At 41.6% G+C, this 20,964-nt stretch overlaps 3 protein-coding genes across 23 annotated transcripts in view; 2 read left to right on the forward strand and 1 right to left on the reverse strand.

Annotated features, from left to right (window-relative positions):
• LOC108050738 (heterogeneous nuclear ribonucleoprotein L-like) overlaps positions 1-20,964 on the reverse strand; it is a 104,542-nt gene that overhangs the window by 55,086 nt on the left and 28,492 nt on the right. For all 21 annotated transcript variants that reach the window (XM_017132551.2, XM_017132552.2, XM_044462059.1 and 18 more), the window contains exon 3: positions 18,820-18,957. In XM_017132551.2, coding sequence (XP_016988040.1) covers positions 18,820-18,957 — 138 coding nt within the window. The remainder of the gene's footprint in view (positions 1-18,819; positions 18,958-20,964) is intronic.
• Positions 1,404-4,031, forward strand: LOC108050743 (venom serine protease inhibitor). Its single transcript, XM_017132574.2, has 2 exons — positions 1,404-3,760; positions 3,815-4,031. The coding sequence occupies exons 1-2, from the start codon at positions 3,685-3,687 to the stop codon at positions 4,009-4,011; spliced, it is 273 nt and encodes a 90-aa protein (XP_016988063.1). The 5' UTR covers positions 1,404-3,684; the 3' UTR covers positions 4,012-4,031.
• LOC108050737 (tubulin polyglutamylase ttll6) lies at positions 11,485-15,190 on the forward strand. Its single transcript, XM_017132545.2, has 5 exons — positions 11,485-12,535; positions 12,603-12,756; positions 12,810-13,703; positions 13,795-14,541; positions 14,611-15,190. The coding sequence occupies exons 1-5, from the start codon at positions 11,850-11,852 to the stop codon at positions 14,722-14,724; spliced, it is 2,595 nt and encodes an 864-aa protein (XP_016988034.1). The 5' UTR covers positions 11,485-11,849; the 3' UTR covers positions 14,725-15,190.

The following is a 20,964-nucleotide window of genomic DNA, read 5'->3' on the forward strand; positions in this document are numbered from 1 at the left end:
CAGGATAAAAGGGGTTGGGGTGGTGCAGGATGGCAGGATGGTTGGGTGGTGCTGGCTAAGCAAACATGTTGTATAACGCGGGGCTTGGACAAATGAGAGGAGCAGCCATCGATGACGAATGTGTGCATGTCAGAATGGCTGCCAACTTGACTCGCCCGAAAGAGATCTCGGCGAAACGGAATTGCCTTGACACTTGACATTTGACAGCTCAGAAAAATCCAAAAAAAATTGTTGTGAAGCCTGCTTCAAATTTGACATATTGGATTCCTGCAAACGAAAGCCGATTTCGATTCGGCAGATCCTTATTTGCCATCCCCAACCCCCGACAACTACCCCCTCAATCAGCCCATCTTCAGCCAGCCTTTGTGTGCTTATGCTAATGTGCGTAAAAAGCATGCAAATTTCTCTGGAAAGGAATAAATCCAGGGAAAATTAAAGGGAGGCGATTGAATTGGTTCACATGCTTCACAGACTCCTATTTTTCCCCATGCTCCTTTTTTTTTTTGGTCCTCGCCCCCACTGAGATTGTACCAATGGACATCCTGCGGTGAGAGCTGCCAGGACCACGATTCATTTCCACGCCGCATATATGAATATAAATGCTGCATCACCATCAGCGCCTTGTTTTTGTTTTTACTGGCGTGCGCTGCGGTCGGAAAAGCCTCACGCAGAAATTGAGTTATAATATGGCCAGCCAGAGTGGGTGGTGATAGTGGGGGGTGACATCACCCCCCGCCTTATGTGCATGTATAGCATACATTTCAGGGCGTGTGCATCATTTAGCCTGTGTTTGCCAGTGGGCGGTTGGAAAAATTGCAAAATGGCCAACAAAAGCAAGAGCAACCATGGCCAAACGCTAAATAAACTATGCAAGAAATTTATGCAAATTTTATACAATGCTCAAGCATTTAAAACTGACTACCTACACTTTTGCACACGCAGAGGAGACAGAGGATGGGTCAAATGGTTTGTGGTGTTGTTGCTCTGGTTTGTCTATCTCCATGGGGCTTACAGTCAGGGCTAAAACTGATTACTTGCCTGGCCAGGAGAATGGCGGCGGAAAATGGGATTCCAAATACTGATTGCAAAAAAGCCACAAATTCGTGAAGAATGGGCAAACGATTGGGGTTGGTTGCAAAAATAGAATTTGTAGCAAAATATCAAAATAATATTTGCCGGCCTTGTGCATCACTTTATTATAATAGACATTTTTGATTACACCTTTAGAGAGATTCTTGAAAGTGCTCAAAAATTTTTAAATAAATTTAACGTAACAATTTTTAATAAGTTTATATTTACTTACGAAAAATGTAAAATATAAATAAAATAAAAGCTTTGATATGTACGTTTATAAATTGAAATTGCGCTAACTTCTGGACATGATAAATTTTAGTTTGCTTCAGCCAATAATTATTTCAGCCCCAACAAATGGCAAGGCAGCTTTACTGCCATTTTTTCTGCCAGAAAACAAACCGCCTCAACTTTGTCTTCGATGAAGGGTGTTTTTTTTTGGCCTGACGCTGCTCAAGCTTTTCCCGCTGACCAAGTCAAAATATTGCACTGGTCAACTATTGTGAACTGCGGTCAACGGGCCACTCCTTCAGAGCTCGGAGCTCTGAGCCCTGGGCCAGCACCTCGATGGCCGCACAGAGTAAACCGCGCTTGCTGCTGCGGTTGTCGGCAATTTGTGTTGCATTGTTTGAAATTTTCGGCAGCATTCTACGAGAAGCTGACAGACGGGCTTCCTCCAGCTTTGCGGTGGGTGGTGTTTTTTTCTCTCCGTTTCGAGATGTTAAAACAAATGTTGCTTTAATGCTGCGGTCTGGCCAGTTGACCAGTTGGCCTGACTGACGTTGGACCTCCAAGCCCCTCGGCCTTCATTTCCGGACAGCAACAAAAGCTATCCTGGCTAATGTGATTGCAGAATGGCGTGTTTCCGGCTGCAGGCAAGTCACTTCCAAATTGATTAAAACAAAGGATTTTCTAGACAGTCGACAATCAAGCCTAATGAAGACACAGAACCAAATTTGCTAGTTCATCCTGGTCCGGCCAACTTAGTTTATCCATGCGAATGGGGCAGGCCCCCTTCCACAGGAAATAAGCTCTGCAATAAACGCTTCCAGGATTAATTGTTTGCATAATCAGGCTTTTGCCGAAAGGGGTTTTACTGCCGCCTGGCTGCCATCTTGGCTGATTTACGGTGCGTATACGCAATATTTATGGCACCTTCAATTAATTGTGCGTTAGATTATTTAAACATGCTTTACGTAAGGGCCCTTGCGGCCCTCTTGAATTATTAGTAGGCATTAATTTTTCAGGAGCCTGGCTTAGCATTAGCAATAAGTTTCCCTCGTTCTGCACGTGTATGCCTTTTGGGTTTTGTTAGTTGGTCGAGGTGAGGGTGACACTTTAAGCCCTCAACGTTGATTGACTGCCGCCCCATCAACTTAGTTTTGGGTTAGGCAATTTTCGGGAGCACTCGCAAGCGCACAAAGGGCGAATCGGATCGTGGCTGATGGTATTGTATATACATATATTGTATGTTCCACATCCATTCTGATGCAACGATTTATACGCTCTGCTTGGCATTTGGTTTATCAATCAGCGAACATTTTCCATATATGCACGCCATATGCACACTATCCATTAATCATGACTCGTTCCCTGCCCTTGGACGCTTTGCATATTGATTTTCTTACGACCATCCCGAAACGAAACTGTTGTCCCAAATTAGGGCTCATTCTTTGGTCCTGCATATTCAGTAGTCCCATCTCGCATCATTTATTTCAATCGCCGCCAACAATGCAACCGGCTCGTCCCCATTTCCCAGTTTTCGACCATTTAAGCCTCACATCCCGCCCAACAATCGCATTGTTTTACTGGGCTGCGTTCCATGGGCTGGAGATAATTAAAACCGCAAATAGCGCCAGCAATGCATCAGCACGATGATCGTTGGCCGCAGAATAACGCATAATGCCAGCGGACTGAGCCAACAAACGATGACCAGCATCTATTATCCATTGTCTAGGCCATCCACCACCGCCATCCATATCCGATGACCACTCCTCCCCCAAAAAACCACTACTACTGATATGTGAGCCGTTGCTGCACACAATGCACCTTTCTTCCACACATATGCCACATATCCACAAGGCATACAATTTCAAAATTGTAATTATGCGCCACCAGCTGGCAGTTAATTACACTGTACAAAATATTTAATATGCAAAATCAACATGGCAAACCGCGCATACGCTCCGTTAAACCGTTTATTAGTTCTGGATTTCCATTTGATTTCGTTCGGGCAATAGATTTCACTGCTTCAATTAGCAGAATTAAAATGTTTACCCGTAGGATGCCGCAGCCACGGACTCTCTGAATTTTTCATTTGTTGCGGACGGCATTTTAAGCCGGCCATTTGTGGCATTCCTCCATCAGCAACGGATTTCTCCAGTTAATTTTGTCAACGTAAGAGGCTTAGCGGTGATGTGGGCGCGCTTTAAGGGATCATTAATTTATCGCTGAGGTGACTAGTTGTTGTGCCAATAAACTGTACCAAACTGTATTTTAAATGTAGAAAATCATTGGATTGAAACGAATCAGCTGTATCAAAATAGATTTTGCTCACTTAAATTCACTTGGAATTTCTGTATATTATATGAGCAGATATATAAAGCCAATAGGATGTATATCAGACTGTTCTCTTTGGTGATTCTGTGGTTATTGAATTATACGTATGCTGAACTACTAATTCTTGAAAGTGAGCTTAAATTGTCTATAAAAATCGTGTTCTACAATTTGCAAAATATTCTAGCTTGTGCCCATCGTGATGTGATGGTGAAGTGTGTACCAGTTTGTCCCAAGTTGTGCTCGAATTATCTTCAGATTCGCAAGTGCAGTCCAAAAAAATGCAAACGCGGATGCGCTTGTAAAAAGGGTTGGTTGCGAGATAAAAATGACCACGGCCTTTGTATTCCCCGAAATGATTGCAAGCGATATATCATAGAATAAAACATTTCTATAAACTGAAACTAAAGTATTCTGGCTGCTTTTCATGACATTTAAACTGTGAAATCGGGGGCAGAGAAAAATCTGACGACAATGGCCAAGATTTGCATTCCTATTTCTCATTTTCTTTTAATTTTCTGGGTCTTTTCAAGAGGCCCCATTTCCTATTGCCTTTCTACTCTTTCGCTTCGTCTGCTCGCGATATATGCGGCGCAATGGAAATGACATGCCCTTGTCAGAAATTCATATTGTGTTGACTTGCATTTGACAACTTAATGAATTTAGCTTTTCTACTCGACACATATAAAAGTCTATATACCACCCAGATCGTCTTAACCCCAATACGTGCTGATATTCGAACGCAATGCGCCCAATATTATATAAGCCCATCATCGCGAGAGCATTATGAGAAAACTTTTCAAACGAAAGTACCCCGCAAAAAATGTCAGTTACGTGCTCCATAAAGTGTCTGGCAGACCTGACCAATTCGAACAAAAAATATCTATATATTTATACATACACATATTTTAGTGGCCGATTTTTTAAGTTTTCTTTCTTTTTTTTTGACAATGTGCAAGTTTTTAGGTTGAAAAACTACTTTTTATACCCGTTACTCGTAGAGTAAAAGGGTATATTGTATTCGTGCAAAAGTATGTAACAGCTAGAAGTAAGCGTTTCCGACCCTATAAAGTATATATATTCTTGATCAGGGTCACTAGCCGAGTCGATATAGCCATGTCCGTCTGTCCGTCTGTCTGTCCGTCTGTCCGTCTGTCCGTCTGTCTGTCCGTATGAACGCTGAGATCTCGGAAACTATAAAAGCTAGAAGATTGGCATTTTGCAAGCAGATTCTAGGAGTTCCTACGCAGCGCAAGTTTGTTTCAAAATGGTGCCACGCCCCCTTTAACGCCCACAATCGCTTATATACGATTTTAAAAATTTAAATATTTCGGAAAAGTAAAAATGCAGTTTTATTGTGTTTATCAATACCTATCGAAATGTAGAAGAAATTTTTCAAATCGGACCATTCGTTAAAAAGTTATGCGTGATCAAAATTTCTATCTCCATCTCCCTCGCACTCCCTTTACCTGAGTAACGGGTATCTGATAGTCGGGGCACCCGACTATAGCGTTCTCTCTTGTTTTATTTATGTTGTACCAAAACACAACTTGAAGCGGAAGCGGCAGAGAATATAAGGTAGAACGTCAAGTGTTTGGTTCCGAAATCCTCACGCTTCTGAAAAGGACCGAGTTGTGTAGTAGGTAATTTGGTTTTATGCTTTATCGCTTGCTTGATTTTTATTATGATTATTATAGTGGGAATTACGATGCAACTTTTGGGCGCCCATTCCCAAAAACTTTTGCGATTTGGCTGGGACCGTGTAGGAAAGCGTTTTGTTGGTCTTCGTCGAGTTTTCTACAGATTTATTGGGTTAGCATTGGCATTTTCACTTCTTTGTTGTTCCTCTGAATGACAATGATGATGAGCATGTTGATAATAAGGCATGTGTCGGAGTTTTTGATGTCTTGATATGACTTTGATGGCTTTGGGAAAATGAGAAATGGATTGCCGTTGTGTCGGCGCATGTTTTGAGGAAGTGTTGAGTATAATTTGCTAATTTGCTAGCGTGAGTAAACTATAATATCTCTTATATCTATCACTCACGCACAATGTATTGAAGGATAAAGGACACTTACCTAAAAAGAGAAAGAGAAAGATAGATAATTAGTTACAAAACCATAAATAAAACTTAATCTATATGTTGTTATATTGTATCTTTGATTTGGTGAAGGGAATTTCCTACATTTTTTGAAACATATACAAAATAATCGTATTAGTTTATTGAAGATGAAGCAAAAATTGATTTCTACGCCTGATAGTTCCACCCAATACTCTGATTTCCGCAAATCCCATCAATGGATATGCTTCTGACATTGCAGCTTAGCCTAAACGAGCAGTTTTCCTGGTGGAAACTCACCCCACTATAAAATCCAAAGCATTAAGCCCTCAAAACCATTTTTTTGCTTGTTGCAATTGCTATGCAATGTTGGAAAAATCTTCAACCACAAAGGACTCAAAACCGAAAGCAAAACAAAACATCGAGGGTACAGTAAAACCGATGTTAAGCAGGGCCAGAGATGGGGGATTTTCCACCTTTCCGCCCCCTCCCCGTCCTTTTTCTTTTTTGCCTACACACATGCTTTACATATATGTATGTCTGCATGCAAAGAGCCTGGCCAACAATGGCGGACAGTTAAAGCCAAATCGGGGGCCATGGCGAGGGGTGAGAGAGGTGAGGGGGTGCCGCACAAAAGGCCACTAAAGAGACGTAGATGTAGGTGCCTCTGTGTGTTTGGGTAGATATATTTAACAGCAAAGTCAAGCGCTGCGATGTGCACAGCACAAAATCCAAATTTAATGACCAAGTAAAATAGACAGCAAACGAGAGCACCAGGATACGACAACCAGGATCCACATCCCTATATGTGTGTGTGTGTGTGTATGTCTGCAGGGCGGGGGCGTGGCACTAATGTTAGTTGAATGTTTGCTGAGCCTTTGTTATCGGCATGCGTCTTTTTGCAATTGGATATGCCTTTTATGCCTTTGGGCTGTGTTAATGTTGACAGTGTTCGTCGGAGAGCCAAGGACATGACAGGAGTTGCAAAACACAGCCAGCCATCGTGTTATTTAGTCCCACACTGAGGAGCCGGCATAAGGACCCTTTCGACCACGGCCTCGGGCCAAAAGGCATCGGCCTCGACATCGCCCCATCGCCCCATCGACATCCACACACAACTTTTGATGGCTGTCCCGCCAACTAGTTCATCTCCATCTCTCATCTTTTTGCTCCTGCTCTTCTGCATCCTGCTCCTTCCCATTCCTGGCACATTATGGCAAATTATGACATTGAGAAGTGGCCAGGAGGTGTCACATTTCTTGGTCGCCATTTTCCTTTTCGCAGCAATTTGTTGCTGGCATGTCATACATTAGCCACACATCCCCACACTGTTCGGAAAACAGAGGCTTAAATTAAGAGATAAGCTCTGGATTAACTTTTCAGTTTTTTAATAACAATGTAAGCTTCAATCAGGAAATGGAGCGCCTTCAGATCAAGCCTGAAACTAAATTCTGCCTTGCTTAAAATAAGATATAGCTAAAAGCAATCCTTTTGAAAATTGTCAAATAAAATTTGATACCCTTAAGACTTTTACTCCCGTTGTATTAAAAAATTATGTTTATTATACCCTTGCAGAGGGTATTATAATTTTGGTCAAAAGTGTGCAACGCAGTGAAGGAGACATCTCCGACCATATAAAGTATATATATTCTTGATCAGGATCACCTCCTGAGTTGATATAGCCATGTCCGTCTGTCCGTCTGTCCGTCTGTCTGTTTCTACGCAAACTAGTCTCTCAGTTTTAAAGCTATCGAATTGAAACTTTGCACACACCCTTCTTTCCTTTGCACGCAGTATATAAGTCGGAACGGCCGGGATCGGCCGACTATATCCTATAGCTGCCATATAACTGATTGATCGGAAATGCCATAACTTTTGTGTTTGTAAAGTTAGGAAGCTGGGATTTCCTATGGGTTTTATATTTGGCCAATCAATCCGACCTACCAAATTTCATAAGGATCGGCCGACTATATTCTATAGCTGCCATATAACTGATTGATCGGAAATGCCATAACTTTGGTGTTTGTAAAGTTAGGAAGCTGAGATTTCCTATGGGTTTTATATTTGGCCAATCAATCCGACCTACCAAATTTCATAAGGATCGGCCGACTATATTCTATAGCTGCCATATAACTGATTGATCGGAAATGCCATAACTTTTGTGTTTTTAAAGTTAGAAAGTTGGGATTTTTTATGAGTATTAAGAATGCATCATATGAATAATTTTGGAGAATATAATTTACAGAGTATTCTGCAAGGGTATATCAACTTCGGCTCCGCCCGAAGTTAGCTTTCCTTTCTTGTTTTTAAGCTGCCTTTAAAAATTTTAAAGCACTAAAAGTTTTCGTCCTTTAGATTTATGGCTAGAATTACGTTGGTGACTATTTAAGAATGGCTCTCAAAAAGTTTTTGTTTGCAATTTCCAGAACCCATTCTTGTTTTTACAGCTTTTATTTTTCAGTGTGCAACCAACACAAGTCGCGCAGAAATATTGGACTACGACGGAAATCGTCTTTTTCTGCCCACAGCTTGCAGTTTCGCTCTTTTTGCCAAGTGCTGCAAGTGCACTAGGCCCAGAAACAGAATTGTTGCGTACTTTGTAGCGTCTTCCACTCGGGCATGTCCTTGGTGTTTGTGCCGTTAAATTTTATTTTCATTGCAAATGCGTTTGTTGTTTATGCACTCTATGCGCCAACTGAAACTGAACTAAAAGTAAGGCAGCCAAACAAAAAGTCTTACCACTTCTCGACTATTTTCACAGTTGTTCTTATTGCTGTTGCTGGCATTTGTTTTTGTTTAGTTTGTTGTTTCACTGGCCACGTTTTTGTTTTTGCTGCTGATTTCGTTTTGTTTTGCATTACAAATAACTTTTTTTGCAGTACGTGCGAGCATTTTAACATTTCAACATTTTCATTGCGTCTCGCTGGGTGAAGTGTTCAAATTTATGCGCATACATTGTTGGGGAGCATTCATTCATGCGTTTCCAGTTCTCAGTTCCATAGTTCCCGAAACCCAGCCAACACCCCCAATGCAGTTGATTTCACGATTCATGCATAATTACGGGGACTCGTAGCTCACACAAAATAAGGCAGAGTATGCATAGACATTTTGTATGACCTGCATAAATAAATCAAACGTGGAATTCCAAATGACACCGAAATATTTGTATCACATTGTGCGATGTTAATCACGTTTGCTAGATCTAATCCTAAGGAATTAAAGGAAGCCCCTAGACGAAAATGATAAATGGCCTTCAGCAGATTTGATTGTTATATTTAAATTACTAAATCTCGGCTTAGTTGCCTAGTTCTCCGAATTTTTTTGGGTATCATTAAAGTGGATTTAGTTCCAGCAATAAACGTTCATTCTCACATTCAAAACTTTAACAAAGCAAAAGCTTTTAACACAAAATGTTAGTCTCCTGCAAAAGTTTGGGCATTAAAAACCCCAGAAATGTTAATGCGACAAAGTGTAAATTGAATTCAAGTGTGTGGGAAAGATATTTGAGTCCTGGGTTCTATCCTCCAGCCATTAGGTTTATGTGCGAAGTTGTGGCATTTCTATCCTGGGGTCAATTGAAAGCAATTAAAATTCTAGTTTGGCAATAGGAAAAGTTACAAAGCTGGAAATTATGCTACAGTTTCAGGGCGGCAGAACTTTTTCATAAGCTGCGCGAGATTTCCACAATGAACACAGGCAAAGGGAAATCAGGGCATGACGGAGATTAAAAGAGAAAAGAGAAGTGGAGGGCTTTTCATCATAAGCCAAGGAAAGATGATGATGTTATTATTATTATTTCATCTTCAAGGACTTGAGAGGCAACCGCAGTATTTTTCAAAGGCTTTTCATTTCCTTCACCGAGTCTGGGTGGAAATTAATGTGTCACTCAACATGGCTGTCAATGCAAATTCAAAAATAAAATATACTCAGTGAACTCTAAATTAATAGCCCGCCACTCATTGTTATAGGAACAGACGATGAGCCCGCAGCCAACCAGGCAGTAATTAAAAGATTAATTTTTAATGCGCTCTTAGTCAAAATGGGACTGTGTTCGTAGTGTGTGGGGCTCCGTAAAAATAAAAGGATTTGTGAAAACTAGTACACATATACGCGCCCCCATACTAACATTCTCACACATTGTAATTTATATCCCAGCTCTTGGGTTTCATCATCATCTGCCAGGCGAGTTTATGAGCCATTTTCACTACTTCCAACTCCGCAAACCCCCGCACAAATCCCTCCTCCTTGTTTGGTTTTGTTATTTTCCTTTTGTTTAATTTTTTATTATTATGCTCTTGGGCTCCTGTTTTTATACAGTTTTTTTTTTAATTCTTGCCGAGCATGCAGTGTAAATGAAATGTGTGTGAGCACACCTTTAAATTTTTAATACAGTTTGCCGTCCTCTGATTTTACACTCATTTCACGTTGCTTTTCGCTCGCGTCCTTCCTGCACTTGATTAAAAAACCAACGGACATCGAGGGTAGGCGGCCCGAAAGGATGTCAATTAATAATTGAAAGAGGAAAAAAAATAAATAAAAAATACGCGTGTAACGAGCCTCAGTCAAATATAAAAGTGTGAAATATTCAATCAGGAGCAATAATTTATTATATTCCGTTTATAATATATGCAGAAAAACAAAGTGAGATTTATTGATGCGAAATAAGTTTATTACGAATATTTGTGCCGGCAATTAAAGGAAAAAACAATACAAAAAAAACAATACAAAAAAAAAAATACATTTTATGAAAAATGATCAATTAAACACCTCTATATATACTGCCTATTTAGCTTTCCTCCAAAAGTGAAAACAACATTAATCGCCATTTTCCGCTCATTTTTCTCCCGCTTATCAACGTTCCTGTTCTATCAACAAAAACAGTTCCCTTCCCCCTTTAACATTCCTCGTCTGTTGTTGGTGGTTCGTGCACTATCATTAATATTTGAAATGCAGAAAAGTTGCCAGCACTTTTCCCTCTTGTTTTTTGTTTACAATCTCTAGCGACAAAGCGGGCGCATAATTAGCAGTGCAACAAAAACAAATAAAGCACCAGCAAACTATCTTTGGACAGCCAATTAGAGGAAAAGCGCTAGTGAGCGAAAAGTAGGCAGATAGAAGGCAGGTCCAAAAGCGTTGCTCAACCAAATAAACTTGACAAATTACATGGTTCGTTGCCGAAATCCAAACACATGTGCAAAATGAGGCACAAGCTTCGACTATTGTTTGTGATATTTAATTCGAAAACAAAAGGCATACGATTTGTGGAGAAAAAAACGAAACAAAAACAAATTTTTAGGGCATCGTAATTGATAACTAAATTGTTTGTGTTTGACTTTGATCATTTATTTATCAATTTCCAGCCATTAAAGAGTAATAGGATTATTATTAAATTTTTAGGGTGTCTCAAATATCAATATTATAGACCTTGTAGACTATTATTACCATTTTTCCCAGTGCAGTTATACCATAAATTGCAGTACAGAGTCAGGGGTTACCACACCGTAGGTGACCCATCGACACAATCACGCCACTCCCCTTCGGTTTTCTGCTAGTTGCTCTCTGCCCCCCAAGTTAACCAAGCGTATGACAAGCCGTCATTTACATCTGAGCTATGTAACTGCTATTGTGATGATTCTGCTCTTTTCTTTTCTACCTTTTTTGTTTGTACTTTTCCTGGTGACATTGACTGCCTGAACTAATAACCACATGAGCCTAAAGCCTGATTAAACTGCGGTTAATGAGCCCCGTCCCCAAGCGCCTTACATGGAAATTAATCCGAAAAGCGAGGGAGGGGTGGTGGGGCAGCCAGGTGTGCGCAGTGGTTCGTTTCAGTTGTCGCAAGGTGTTTTGGCTAACCACATAGCACAGGTTTCACCCGCGGCACTGACTTTGGTAATCGAGTGGCTCGCATCTCAAATGTCAACCGCCGAGCACTTGACCTTGTCATGTGGTGGGTGTACTAAGGTTGCGAGATGAGAAATCTGTCGAATCTTTTTCCCCCCACCTCAGCCCCTCCTGTACAACACAAACAAATAGTTTACTGTCAAAATTCAATGTACCCTACCATATTTGGATTTTTAGAAGACAAATTGAAGAGCGGAGCACTACGGAAAGTCGAGGAAACCAGCAACATCTGCACTATCTTTGCCACTAACATCCCCCAATGCCTTTCAAGAAAACGCCGAAGGTCGGAAAGCATCAGCTCAATCCGTACACGCGCTTCTTTGAAGCTCAGAAATCTCTGCCGCAGGAAAAGGGCGACTGTAATGGCCAAAAAACGGGCGTCTACAATCGTGAAAGCGTCTACGTCCTGTCGAATAAGCCCCGTGGCAAACGACGACAGGCTCGCGAAAGTAATCAACCCACATGGCGACGTCGTGGGGGCGGGGTAAACGAGGACCACATCATGGTCGTTACGCAGGATGACACGCAGCAGCAGAAGGATAAGCCGGTATTGACCGCCTCCCAACTAGATTCCATTTGCTATGACGTCATGAAGGAGCCGCCAATGCAGTTTCATGTGGATGGCACTGACATAGTGCCCAGTATCCGAGGCTTGAGGCTGAGCGTCTGTGTGGAGCACACCCGATTCCAACTGGTGGCGAAGGTGACCAGGAACATGGGCTTTCAGCATGTGCCCGAACATAGACTCTGGAATATCCAGTGGTCTGATTCGACGCCCCATCACGATCTGCTGCGAAGTATGAAGCGTTTTCAGCAGATCAACCATTTTCCCGGCATGGTGGAGATATGTCGCAAGGATCTGCTTTCAAGGAACCTGAATCGAATGCTTAAACTTTTCCCCGGCGACTATCGCATCTTTCCCAAGACCTGGTTAATGCCAACTGAGTGGGTTTTCTTTTTGATTTAACTGATTTTCTTCCTTAACTTGGTTTATCTATATTCTACACGGCAGTGCCTACAATGTGTCCATTTATGCCGGGAAACACAAGCGCACTTTCATCCTCAAGCCTTATTCTGCCGGTCAGGGGCGTGGCATCTGGATAACCACTGATCTTCGCACTGTGGCCAAACGGGAGAAGCTCATCTGCCAGACCTACATTGAGCGGGTAAGTTGATTTATTGTATACTTAAATCCTTTTATTCCCAATTTTCCTTGAAGCCCCTGCTGATTGACGGCTACAAATTCGATCTGCGAGTGTATACCCTAGTCACCTCAGTGGACCCTTTGCGCATTTTCGTATACAACGAAGGCCTCGCTCGCTTTGCCACCCACAAGTACGTGCCACCGACAATGGGCAACAGCCACAATGTGTTCATGCACCTGACCAACTACTGCCTGAATCGCCGGAACTCGCAGTACATGGTGGGAAATGGACCGGAGGCGGGTTCCAAACGGAAACTCAGTGCCTTCAACAAATGGCTAGTGGATCACCACTACGATGTGGCCGAGTTCTGGGCAAGTGTGGATGATGCTATCATCAAGACGGTGATCAGTGCTTGGCCCACTTTGAAGCACAACTACAACGTGTGCTTTCCGAAGCACGATAAGATACAGGCCAGCTTTCAGCTCCTGGGCTTCGATATCCTGGTGGACTGGAAGCTGAAGCCCTACATCCTGGAGGTCAATCACACGCCCAGTTTGAGTGCAGATGAATCGGTGGACATGGAAGTGAAGCGTCCACTCATTCGGGACACTCTAAACATGCTAAGCACGGCTTTGGTGGATAAAGAGCAGATCATTCGCGACGATCGAACTGAACATAGGGCCAGGCTATTGAGGAACATCTACAATAAGAAGGCCTCTGCCCAGATGCCCGGTTATTCGTCGCCAACCCGTGAAGCTGGTGGCAACGACGTGCGACAGGCCTGTTCCATTGGTGCACTCACCCAGCAGATTGCCTGGGAGGAAAGCCACCTGGGAAACTATCGACGCATCATGCCGCCGCGTGATTGCGAAAAAGTCAACTACTATTGCAAGTTCTACGAGCAGAATAAGCAGCCCATGTTCGCTGATACACTTTCTAGCCGGCGACGCGAGGAACTGAATCACCAGGTGGGTTTATATATTGGGGCTACCTTTCTTTGAGATTTGGAGGGTCTAAGGTAAAAAATGTTGATCATAAATAATCTTGAAATCACTATAGGCGATGCAGAAACGCCAGCAGGATCAGTATCAGCAGCAGCAACCCATGTTGTCTCAACGGATGGGCAAACATGTCCGTTGGCCAGGTGACCAGACGGATGGAACTCAGGTGAATCCAGTGATCCTGCAGTCGAGGCGACGTCGTGAGGAGGCGGAGGCTCAAGCGAAGAAGCATCGAGCTCTAATCGCTCGCGAGATTCAGCGCCAGAAGGAGCACCTGTTGGCACCGACTTGCGCCAAGGAGCGTCTGGGCATCTGGCAAAGTGTGCGCCGGGAAAAGGGCCGCAAGTTCTCGCCCAAACGTAGTAGCAGCATAACCAAAGCCCATCGCCGGAAGCAGCAGCGGAATCTTAGCCAGCGGGTACGTCATCAGCGGATGCTGGAAATGGAGGCCCAACGGGATGCCAAGTTCCTGGAGCAACACGCCAAAAAGCAACGACTTGAAGGTGGCAAGGTTGTGGGTCCATGCGAATCTCCGAGTATAAGAAGCAAGATCAGTGTTAAAAGCAAGGCCAGTGCAAAAAGCAAACTAAAGTCCAAGGGAAAGATAGTTCTCAAAAAGGCAATACTTCGGGAAAGCACCCACAGCCTGATGTCTAAGTCGAAGGAGCAGCTGGTATCTAGCTCCAAAACCCAACAATCCCTTCACTGGACAGCAGGCACCATCAGCGAAATGGAAAGAGACCAGCATCTCAGCTGGCGAAAGGAGAGGACCAATCAGCTGAATGACACACGACTCAGGGAATTGGTAAGACAAAACAAAATAAACCTAATGATCTCAAAAATATAATTTAAAAACAAATCCCATCACCTGCAGATCTTTTCTAAAATGTATGAAAACGGCCACCTGACCAAGAACGATATCAAGTGCTTTCCGGATCTGCTTTACCATATACTGAGCAAAGATTTCCAGGAAACGAATATTCCATAGAGGGATAGTGATTTTTGCATCTGGTTTTCTGGCCGATCTGTATGTGTTTTAGCTCAGTGAATTGTCTTTGCAGCCATTTTTTATATGGCCAACCCACTTGGTGTCGTTGAAATTAAAAATAAAACCTGCCGTCACAATACTAGAATGAAAACCTGGTTTTCTGAGTGAGGGATACCAATCAAAGTTCAATAGGCCTCACACATCGTTATCTATTGTTTTGCATATTTCCATAAAGGCAACTTTATGAGAGATTTTCCGTCGCAAACTGTGGCAAACATAAAAGAAGCACATAAAATAGCAGTTGCTGCTGAAAAGGGGATAGTATAATATGGTATAGGCGCGGCAAGGAAGCAAGGGAACCACCTCATCGATTTGTCAAACTTACATAGCAGAGAGGAAAAAAGAAAAAAAGGTACTACAGAGAAGGCTTCTATCTTCATATGCACACTGATAAAAATATATCATTATTTTTACTTTCTAATATAGATTCTAGAGGTTTTTGTCGAAGTAAAGTAAGCCTATTGATAAAATTTTCCATTAAAAACTCAGTTCTAAGTAAGATTCTGTATAAGCTTATGATATTTTACAATAATAATAATCTGGATTTGGAATATTGTTTTTCCTCAGTGTCCTCTCTCCTCTTTTTCACTGTAGTTCCATTTGCCGAGCATCTTTGCCATCTTTGATGGGCGCATGCATAAACAAAATGCAATACAATACGCGGCATGGGAGCTGTACAACGTGCATTATTGAAAACCTCAGTTGCCATGAGCCACGCCTCCTCTGTTGCCAGTGCCTTTACCTCTTTTTCCCCTTCCCTTTTCGTCCTTATCCATCTCGTCGTCCCCTCCCCGTGAGCCTCGAAAGGAGGCTTGCAGGGCTCGGGTTTTGGTTTTGGTTTAGGTCTATGGCTTTGGCTTTGGCTACAGCTTCGGCTTTTGCCGTCACCGCATGTCCTTCGCTGTAGTGAAGCCAGGCTACCCCCCTATCCACCCACCTCCCAACTGGATGGCTTTTGCCAGGCTACGCATTATGGTCTGCTGGATGCTGCTGCTCCGCTGCTTGTTCCGCCTGCCCCACCCTGCGCCTGCATGTGTCACATATTGCAAAAGCTGCAGCTGCCGTTACACATTCCTGGGCTTTAGCTTATGGCTGACTGCTGCTGCATTTTCCCTTATTTTTTCTTTACCAACAAAGTCGAACAGTGTTCTGATAAGCCGCCTCAAAGAGGGTTTTTACATATGCCTCCACTCCTGGGGTCGGTTGCATTTGCATTGTGGCTGGTGCTGCCGCTGCTGCTGCTGGTGCCACGCCTTCTGGCCTCCATGCTAATACATTATTGAACATTGTTGCCCTGCGATGGTGTCAGCTAATACCCGTCGTCGTTGCAACTTTTATTGCAATCTTTTTTTTTTTTTTGATATTTTCAGCAACTCTTCAACTTTAACATCTCGTGGCCTTTGTTGCAGAGTGTTTGTTGGGCTGCACAACCTTATCATCTATCATCTGGTTTTTTGCCCCCAACTCTCTGCCTTTTTTTGTTGGCCACTTTGCCTGCACATATGTCTGTGTGTGCACAAGCAAATTTCCTTTGATGCTTTTAGTGTCTTCTTATTAAAAAGTTTTTAATCTTATCCCGAAAGCTTTTTGTTCCATGCGGATAAGCGGCATGCCCTGCCCTTCCCCTTCACCTCGCTGCGGCAATGAGACAGGCAGCATAGCTCTGGAAAAGTTTGACTCGTAGCTCACTTTACTTTTCGTTTTGGCGTGTGTGGAAATGGAAGAGCACGAAATGGGAGTGGCAGTGGGAGTCTGCATTGTTGACAGAAGTTCCGGATGCTATTAGAGGTCGTTTAGTTTGCGATTAGTTAAGCCAAAGCTAGTTGGAGCGTGTGATGGAGCGTTCCTCGCCGACGAACGTGCCCGGCCCCAAGTTTTCCGAAAACTTTCCGGAAACAGTTTTCTTTTGGCCATGCTTCTTTTGAGTGTTGCAGAGGGAGAGAAATTGCATTTGCCAGAGGCACATATAAATTCAATTTTAAGTAGTCTAGAAAAGTGCTTTATAATTTACAGTTCAAGCTAGATTTAAAAACTCGGTCCATCCTTTATTGGCTTAATTGACTTAAACACTGCATACTCATTGCACTTCATAAGCTTCTGACCAATATGCAGATCAATTAATCTTTTCAACAGATCTTAACGCGTGAAATGAATCCTGCCCGCTGATACTCTTAAATCATACTCTTTATGACGCAGGAAATGCACTTAATCCGATTTGCAGGTTCATTAATACCGGAATGCGGCTCAATAACATGCTGATGTAACAGATATTTTACCAACTGCCAGAAGCTTTTAATTTGTGTCCCATAACGGGGGAGAAAGACGGAGAATTGTAAAGAGAATTGCTTAATTCCAGAACAAACACGCTTCTCCATGACGATGACTTAAGTCAACAGAAAGATTTATTTCCGCTGCAAAAGCTGCGAGAGGCTGGAAGCGAATGTGAATATAAATCCAGTGAGTCGGACTTTACGACAATGGGACCTGGGAAAAGTCATTCAGTCGAGTCGGACGAGCGAACGGAAAATCCTGCAGCACCAGGCGGCAGAGGCAGCCATTTTGTCGGATGCGAATTAACATGTCTGGGCTTTCTGGCTTTATCCACACACAGATACACACACACAGACACTTGCACGCATATGTACATACACCGATGCAAGTGCTGGCCCCAAATAATTTTCAGTTTTGTAGTTTTTATACTGCATGTTTTCCACTTCACAGGATTTTATGTTCCACTACACTCGCACTTGGCTCAAGTGTTGGAAAATACAATTGCCTCGGCACACACACTTTTCCCACACTGACGGTGGGAAAGAGATGGGAGTGAAACAGAGAGAGGTGGAACATTTCCACATTTTTGTTTTCCTTGGCTTTGTTGTACTGCTGCGCCGCCAAATGCTTTTGCCTTCTCTAAAAAAGACAATAAACTAAGCCAGTGTGCGTGTCTAGTTTTATTGTAGATGTTGTAAAGTCTACCCTATATTGCCAGGATATAGGACGACATAGGGTTGGGAAATGGGCCTTAGCCGCTTGATCCACATTTGAATGGAGTAACTTTATTTTCTACAACTCATTTTCACTTACTAAGCTGATCCTTTTCCGAAAATTTCAAATAATACTGTCAGTCTTAAATTACACAACTTTCGAAATTTACATAGCAACTATTACATTTCTTTATAAGAATAAGTTTTGAATACATATCGAATAAAATCTTGCATTAACTCTAAACTAAAGCTTTTATAAGTTTATTACACATTTTTAAATTTACTAATATTATTAATATAAATTTTGAAAAACTCTTAAAATTCCTAACATTGTTTAATTTAAGCTGAGTACGAAAATCTCGGACCCCTGTCTTAGCCTTTGTATGTGTCTATGCGTGGGGGTGCTTCGCACGTTATTCAGCCTCAGCACACTTGAGTACTTTATGCATTTTTTACATTTTGTCGGTGCATTGTGTTGTTTTTCTCTTCTCTTATAATTGTTGCTGTTGACGTTGCAGGTTGTTGCTCGCCTAACAATGCACTTCGACTAAACACTCATCCAAATCCCGGCCCATCTGCTAGCCCCACTTGTTGTTGCCTCTGCCCCATGTTAAGGACACTCACATTCCGGCCATTTTGTAGCTAAAAAGTATCAAATGTTGTGATAAGACCGGGCATCCCACAAAGCCAGATGCAATCAACACTCGTCTGTAGCCTAAGCTACAACAACATTCGGGGCCAGAGGCGACAGTGTGGCAAATAACTGTTTTCTTATCCCCTGCACACATGTCCATGTCTGAAAACTCCAGTCGAGTGTGTGACAAGTTTTCCAACAGCTACAAAACAAATTGCAATGGATTTTATTTTATTTTCTCCGATTTCTATCCCAAAAAAAACAAAAAAAAACAAATATCGCTTCATACATTTTGCCATACTAAGTATATGGAGGATATAAGGATATTATCGTCGTAAAATATAAAGTATATATGGAAGGAGATGCTGCAGAGAGAGAAAGAGTAAAATATAGATATATATTGCTGTGTGTACTTACAACTGTGATGGGATAAAAAGGATTTATGATGGTGAAGAGTAGAATGTGATTTGGCCGTGTAGTCTCGGGACGCTTTCTCCGTAGGTCGTCATTTGACTTGTTCATAAGTGCTTGCTGCTGGTTCTGTTGTTGTGTGGACTGTAAAAATATGTACACAAACACATATATATCGGATAAATATCGGGCTTTGTGGTGACGAAAAGTATAACAACAGATTTATCAATATACAGTAAATAAGCCTGGCTTTTTCGTGGTCTGAGCGAGTGTGCAGCATGTGCATATCTGTGTTTATTTTAGTTTATGAAGCGGCTCTTATGTTATTTGTCATAAAATCAGATTAGTAAACAGTTCACATTGCACAAGAATTATTTTAAGAATATAATAATAAAGTACTTCAGAAATAAACTACAAAGTACGCCATTTCTCAGTAGCCATTTATTTTCAAACATTTTTATTGTATGATCTTTTATCTAAACAAAATGATTTTCTGCCTCTGTTGTATAATTTAAGCCAATTTGTATGCTAATACATTTTTAAAAGATACTTCACCTAAACCAGTTTATTTTAAATTGTATATCAACACTCTAAAAAACTTGTCTGGCAATAAACTAATTGTGCAAATAATTTGATGCACTATCTTGGATAAGAGGTAATCAACGGAATTAATCATTCTAAGCTAACCCTTTTATGGGTACCTCTATTAGTTAAAATAATTGTCCGCTCTGAATGTAAAATATTCGATTAATTTTCCGAACAAATGTTTTATGATTACACACTTAACAAATTGTTTTAATGTAGTTACAGTTTTGAAATGCTATCTATTGTTACAAGATAATATTATTAAATATTTCATAGTTCTGGAAATAATTATACCAACTCAGCTACTTTATCACAATCGCCCCGATCGCTTACGTAAAACCAAACGAATTGATTTTCTGCACTAATGGCATAATTTAAGCCAATGCAAAAACACATTTTCTATGGCTGAGTGCAAAAATTTAAGTCAACACAAAGTTTGCACAATTTTTTCACGTTAATTGACGCTGTCATGGCGATATGTTGAATGCTCAATGCTGAGTATTGTGGAAAAGGCAGCAGCAGGGTTAAAAACCAGAATTTTTGGTTTGGCAGGCATTGCTAACATAATTTCCGTTTTGTTTTCGGTTTGCTCATTTTTTCGAAATAAATTACGGAATTTAGGTGAACCATGTTTATGTCACGTTCGAATGTCAATCAGCGACGACAACTGCCGTGAATTTAAATATTTCAAATATTCCCCGCCAGCGGACAGGTGTTTGGGCCACTTGGTCTTGACACCAAAAATTCCGTTGATGCCCGCACTAATTAACTCGGTACTTAGAAGGTGGTAAAACTTGGATAATTTCTAATCATTACATGGGTTTTCCATCTGCCCCGCAACACCTTGACATTTTCTTAACTTTTCCAACAGTTTGTCCGCTCGTTTTTCTAGTCCTTCGCTTACACAACTTGAACATGTCAGTGATGGTGTCGGCAATCCGCTAACTACTAATTACTATTAAAGTTAATTAACTTTTACCGTAGTTCCAATTCCGTCTCTGTGATTATTTCATTGCTGCCTTGTCGTACTTTAAACATTTCGCTGATGCATTTTCGAGAAATTAAAGGAGTGGATTCCACTTGGTTCTCGCACTTAACCCTATTTTTATATATTTTTCTACCGCCTGTTGCTACCTGAGGCTTTTGTTTCCATTGCCTGACTTTTGCAATTAGGTTAATGGCTCGCTTTTGTGACGTATTTTTAGACGCTTGTGCAAGTTATACAAATATGTAAACATTAAGTCAAAAGCTGAACTCGGAGGTAACTGCTGACCTTAGCTTTATAATTGCAATTGAGCAGAATAATGAAAAGAAAGGAGACAAAAATATGCATTTAGGAAATGTGGTGGATAGATACACAATCAGATTGTATCGCTAAATATTTAAATGACTTGGGTTTTTCCTTTCAATTTCCAATTTAAATGAATACATAGATTCCAATCAGTTTTAACGACTTCCCTACAGCGACAATTGATCATTTGCCTACTTCATTATCGGCTTGACATCATCCAGGGAGTGTAATATAATACCAAATACCAACAGACAGCTTCCTGCCACAACGTCCTT

This window comes from Drosophila rhopaloa, unplaced genomic scaffold (assembly GCF_018152115.1).
Source record: "Drosophila rhopaloa isolate 14029-0021.01 unplaced genomic scaffold, ASM1815211v1 contig_115, whole genome shotgun sequence".
Taxonomy (NCBI): domain Eukaryota; kingdom Metazoa; phylum Arthropoda; class Insecta; order Diptera; family Drosophilidae; genus Drosophila; species Drosophila rhopaloa.

Excerpts from the sequence above, each read along its gene's own strand:
- LOC108050737 (XM_017132545.2), top strand. The coding sequence starts at position 11,850 with ATGCCTTTCAAGAAAACGCCGAAGGTCGGAAAGCATCAGCTCAATCCG. Across the intron at positions 12,536-12,602 it reads ACCTGGTTAATGCCAACTGA|TGCCTACAATGTGTCCATTT; the intron begins GTGGGTTTTCTT and ends TCTACACGGCAG. Across the intron at positions 14,542-14,610 it reads ACACACGACTCAGGGAATTG|ATCTTTTCTAAAATGTATGA; the intron begins GTAAGACAAAAC and ends CATCACCTGCAG.
- LOC108050743 (XM_017132574.2), top strand. The coding sequence starts at position 3,685 with ATGTATATCAGACTGTTCTCTTTGGTGATTCTGTGGTTATTGAATTAT. Across the intron at positions 3,761-3,814 it reads TGAACTACTAATTCTTGAAA|CTTGTGCCCATCGTGATGTG; the intron begins GTGAGCTTAAAT and ends AAAATATTCTAG.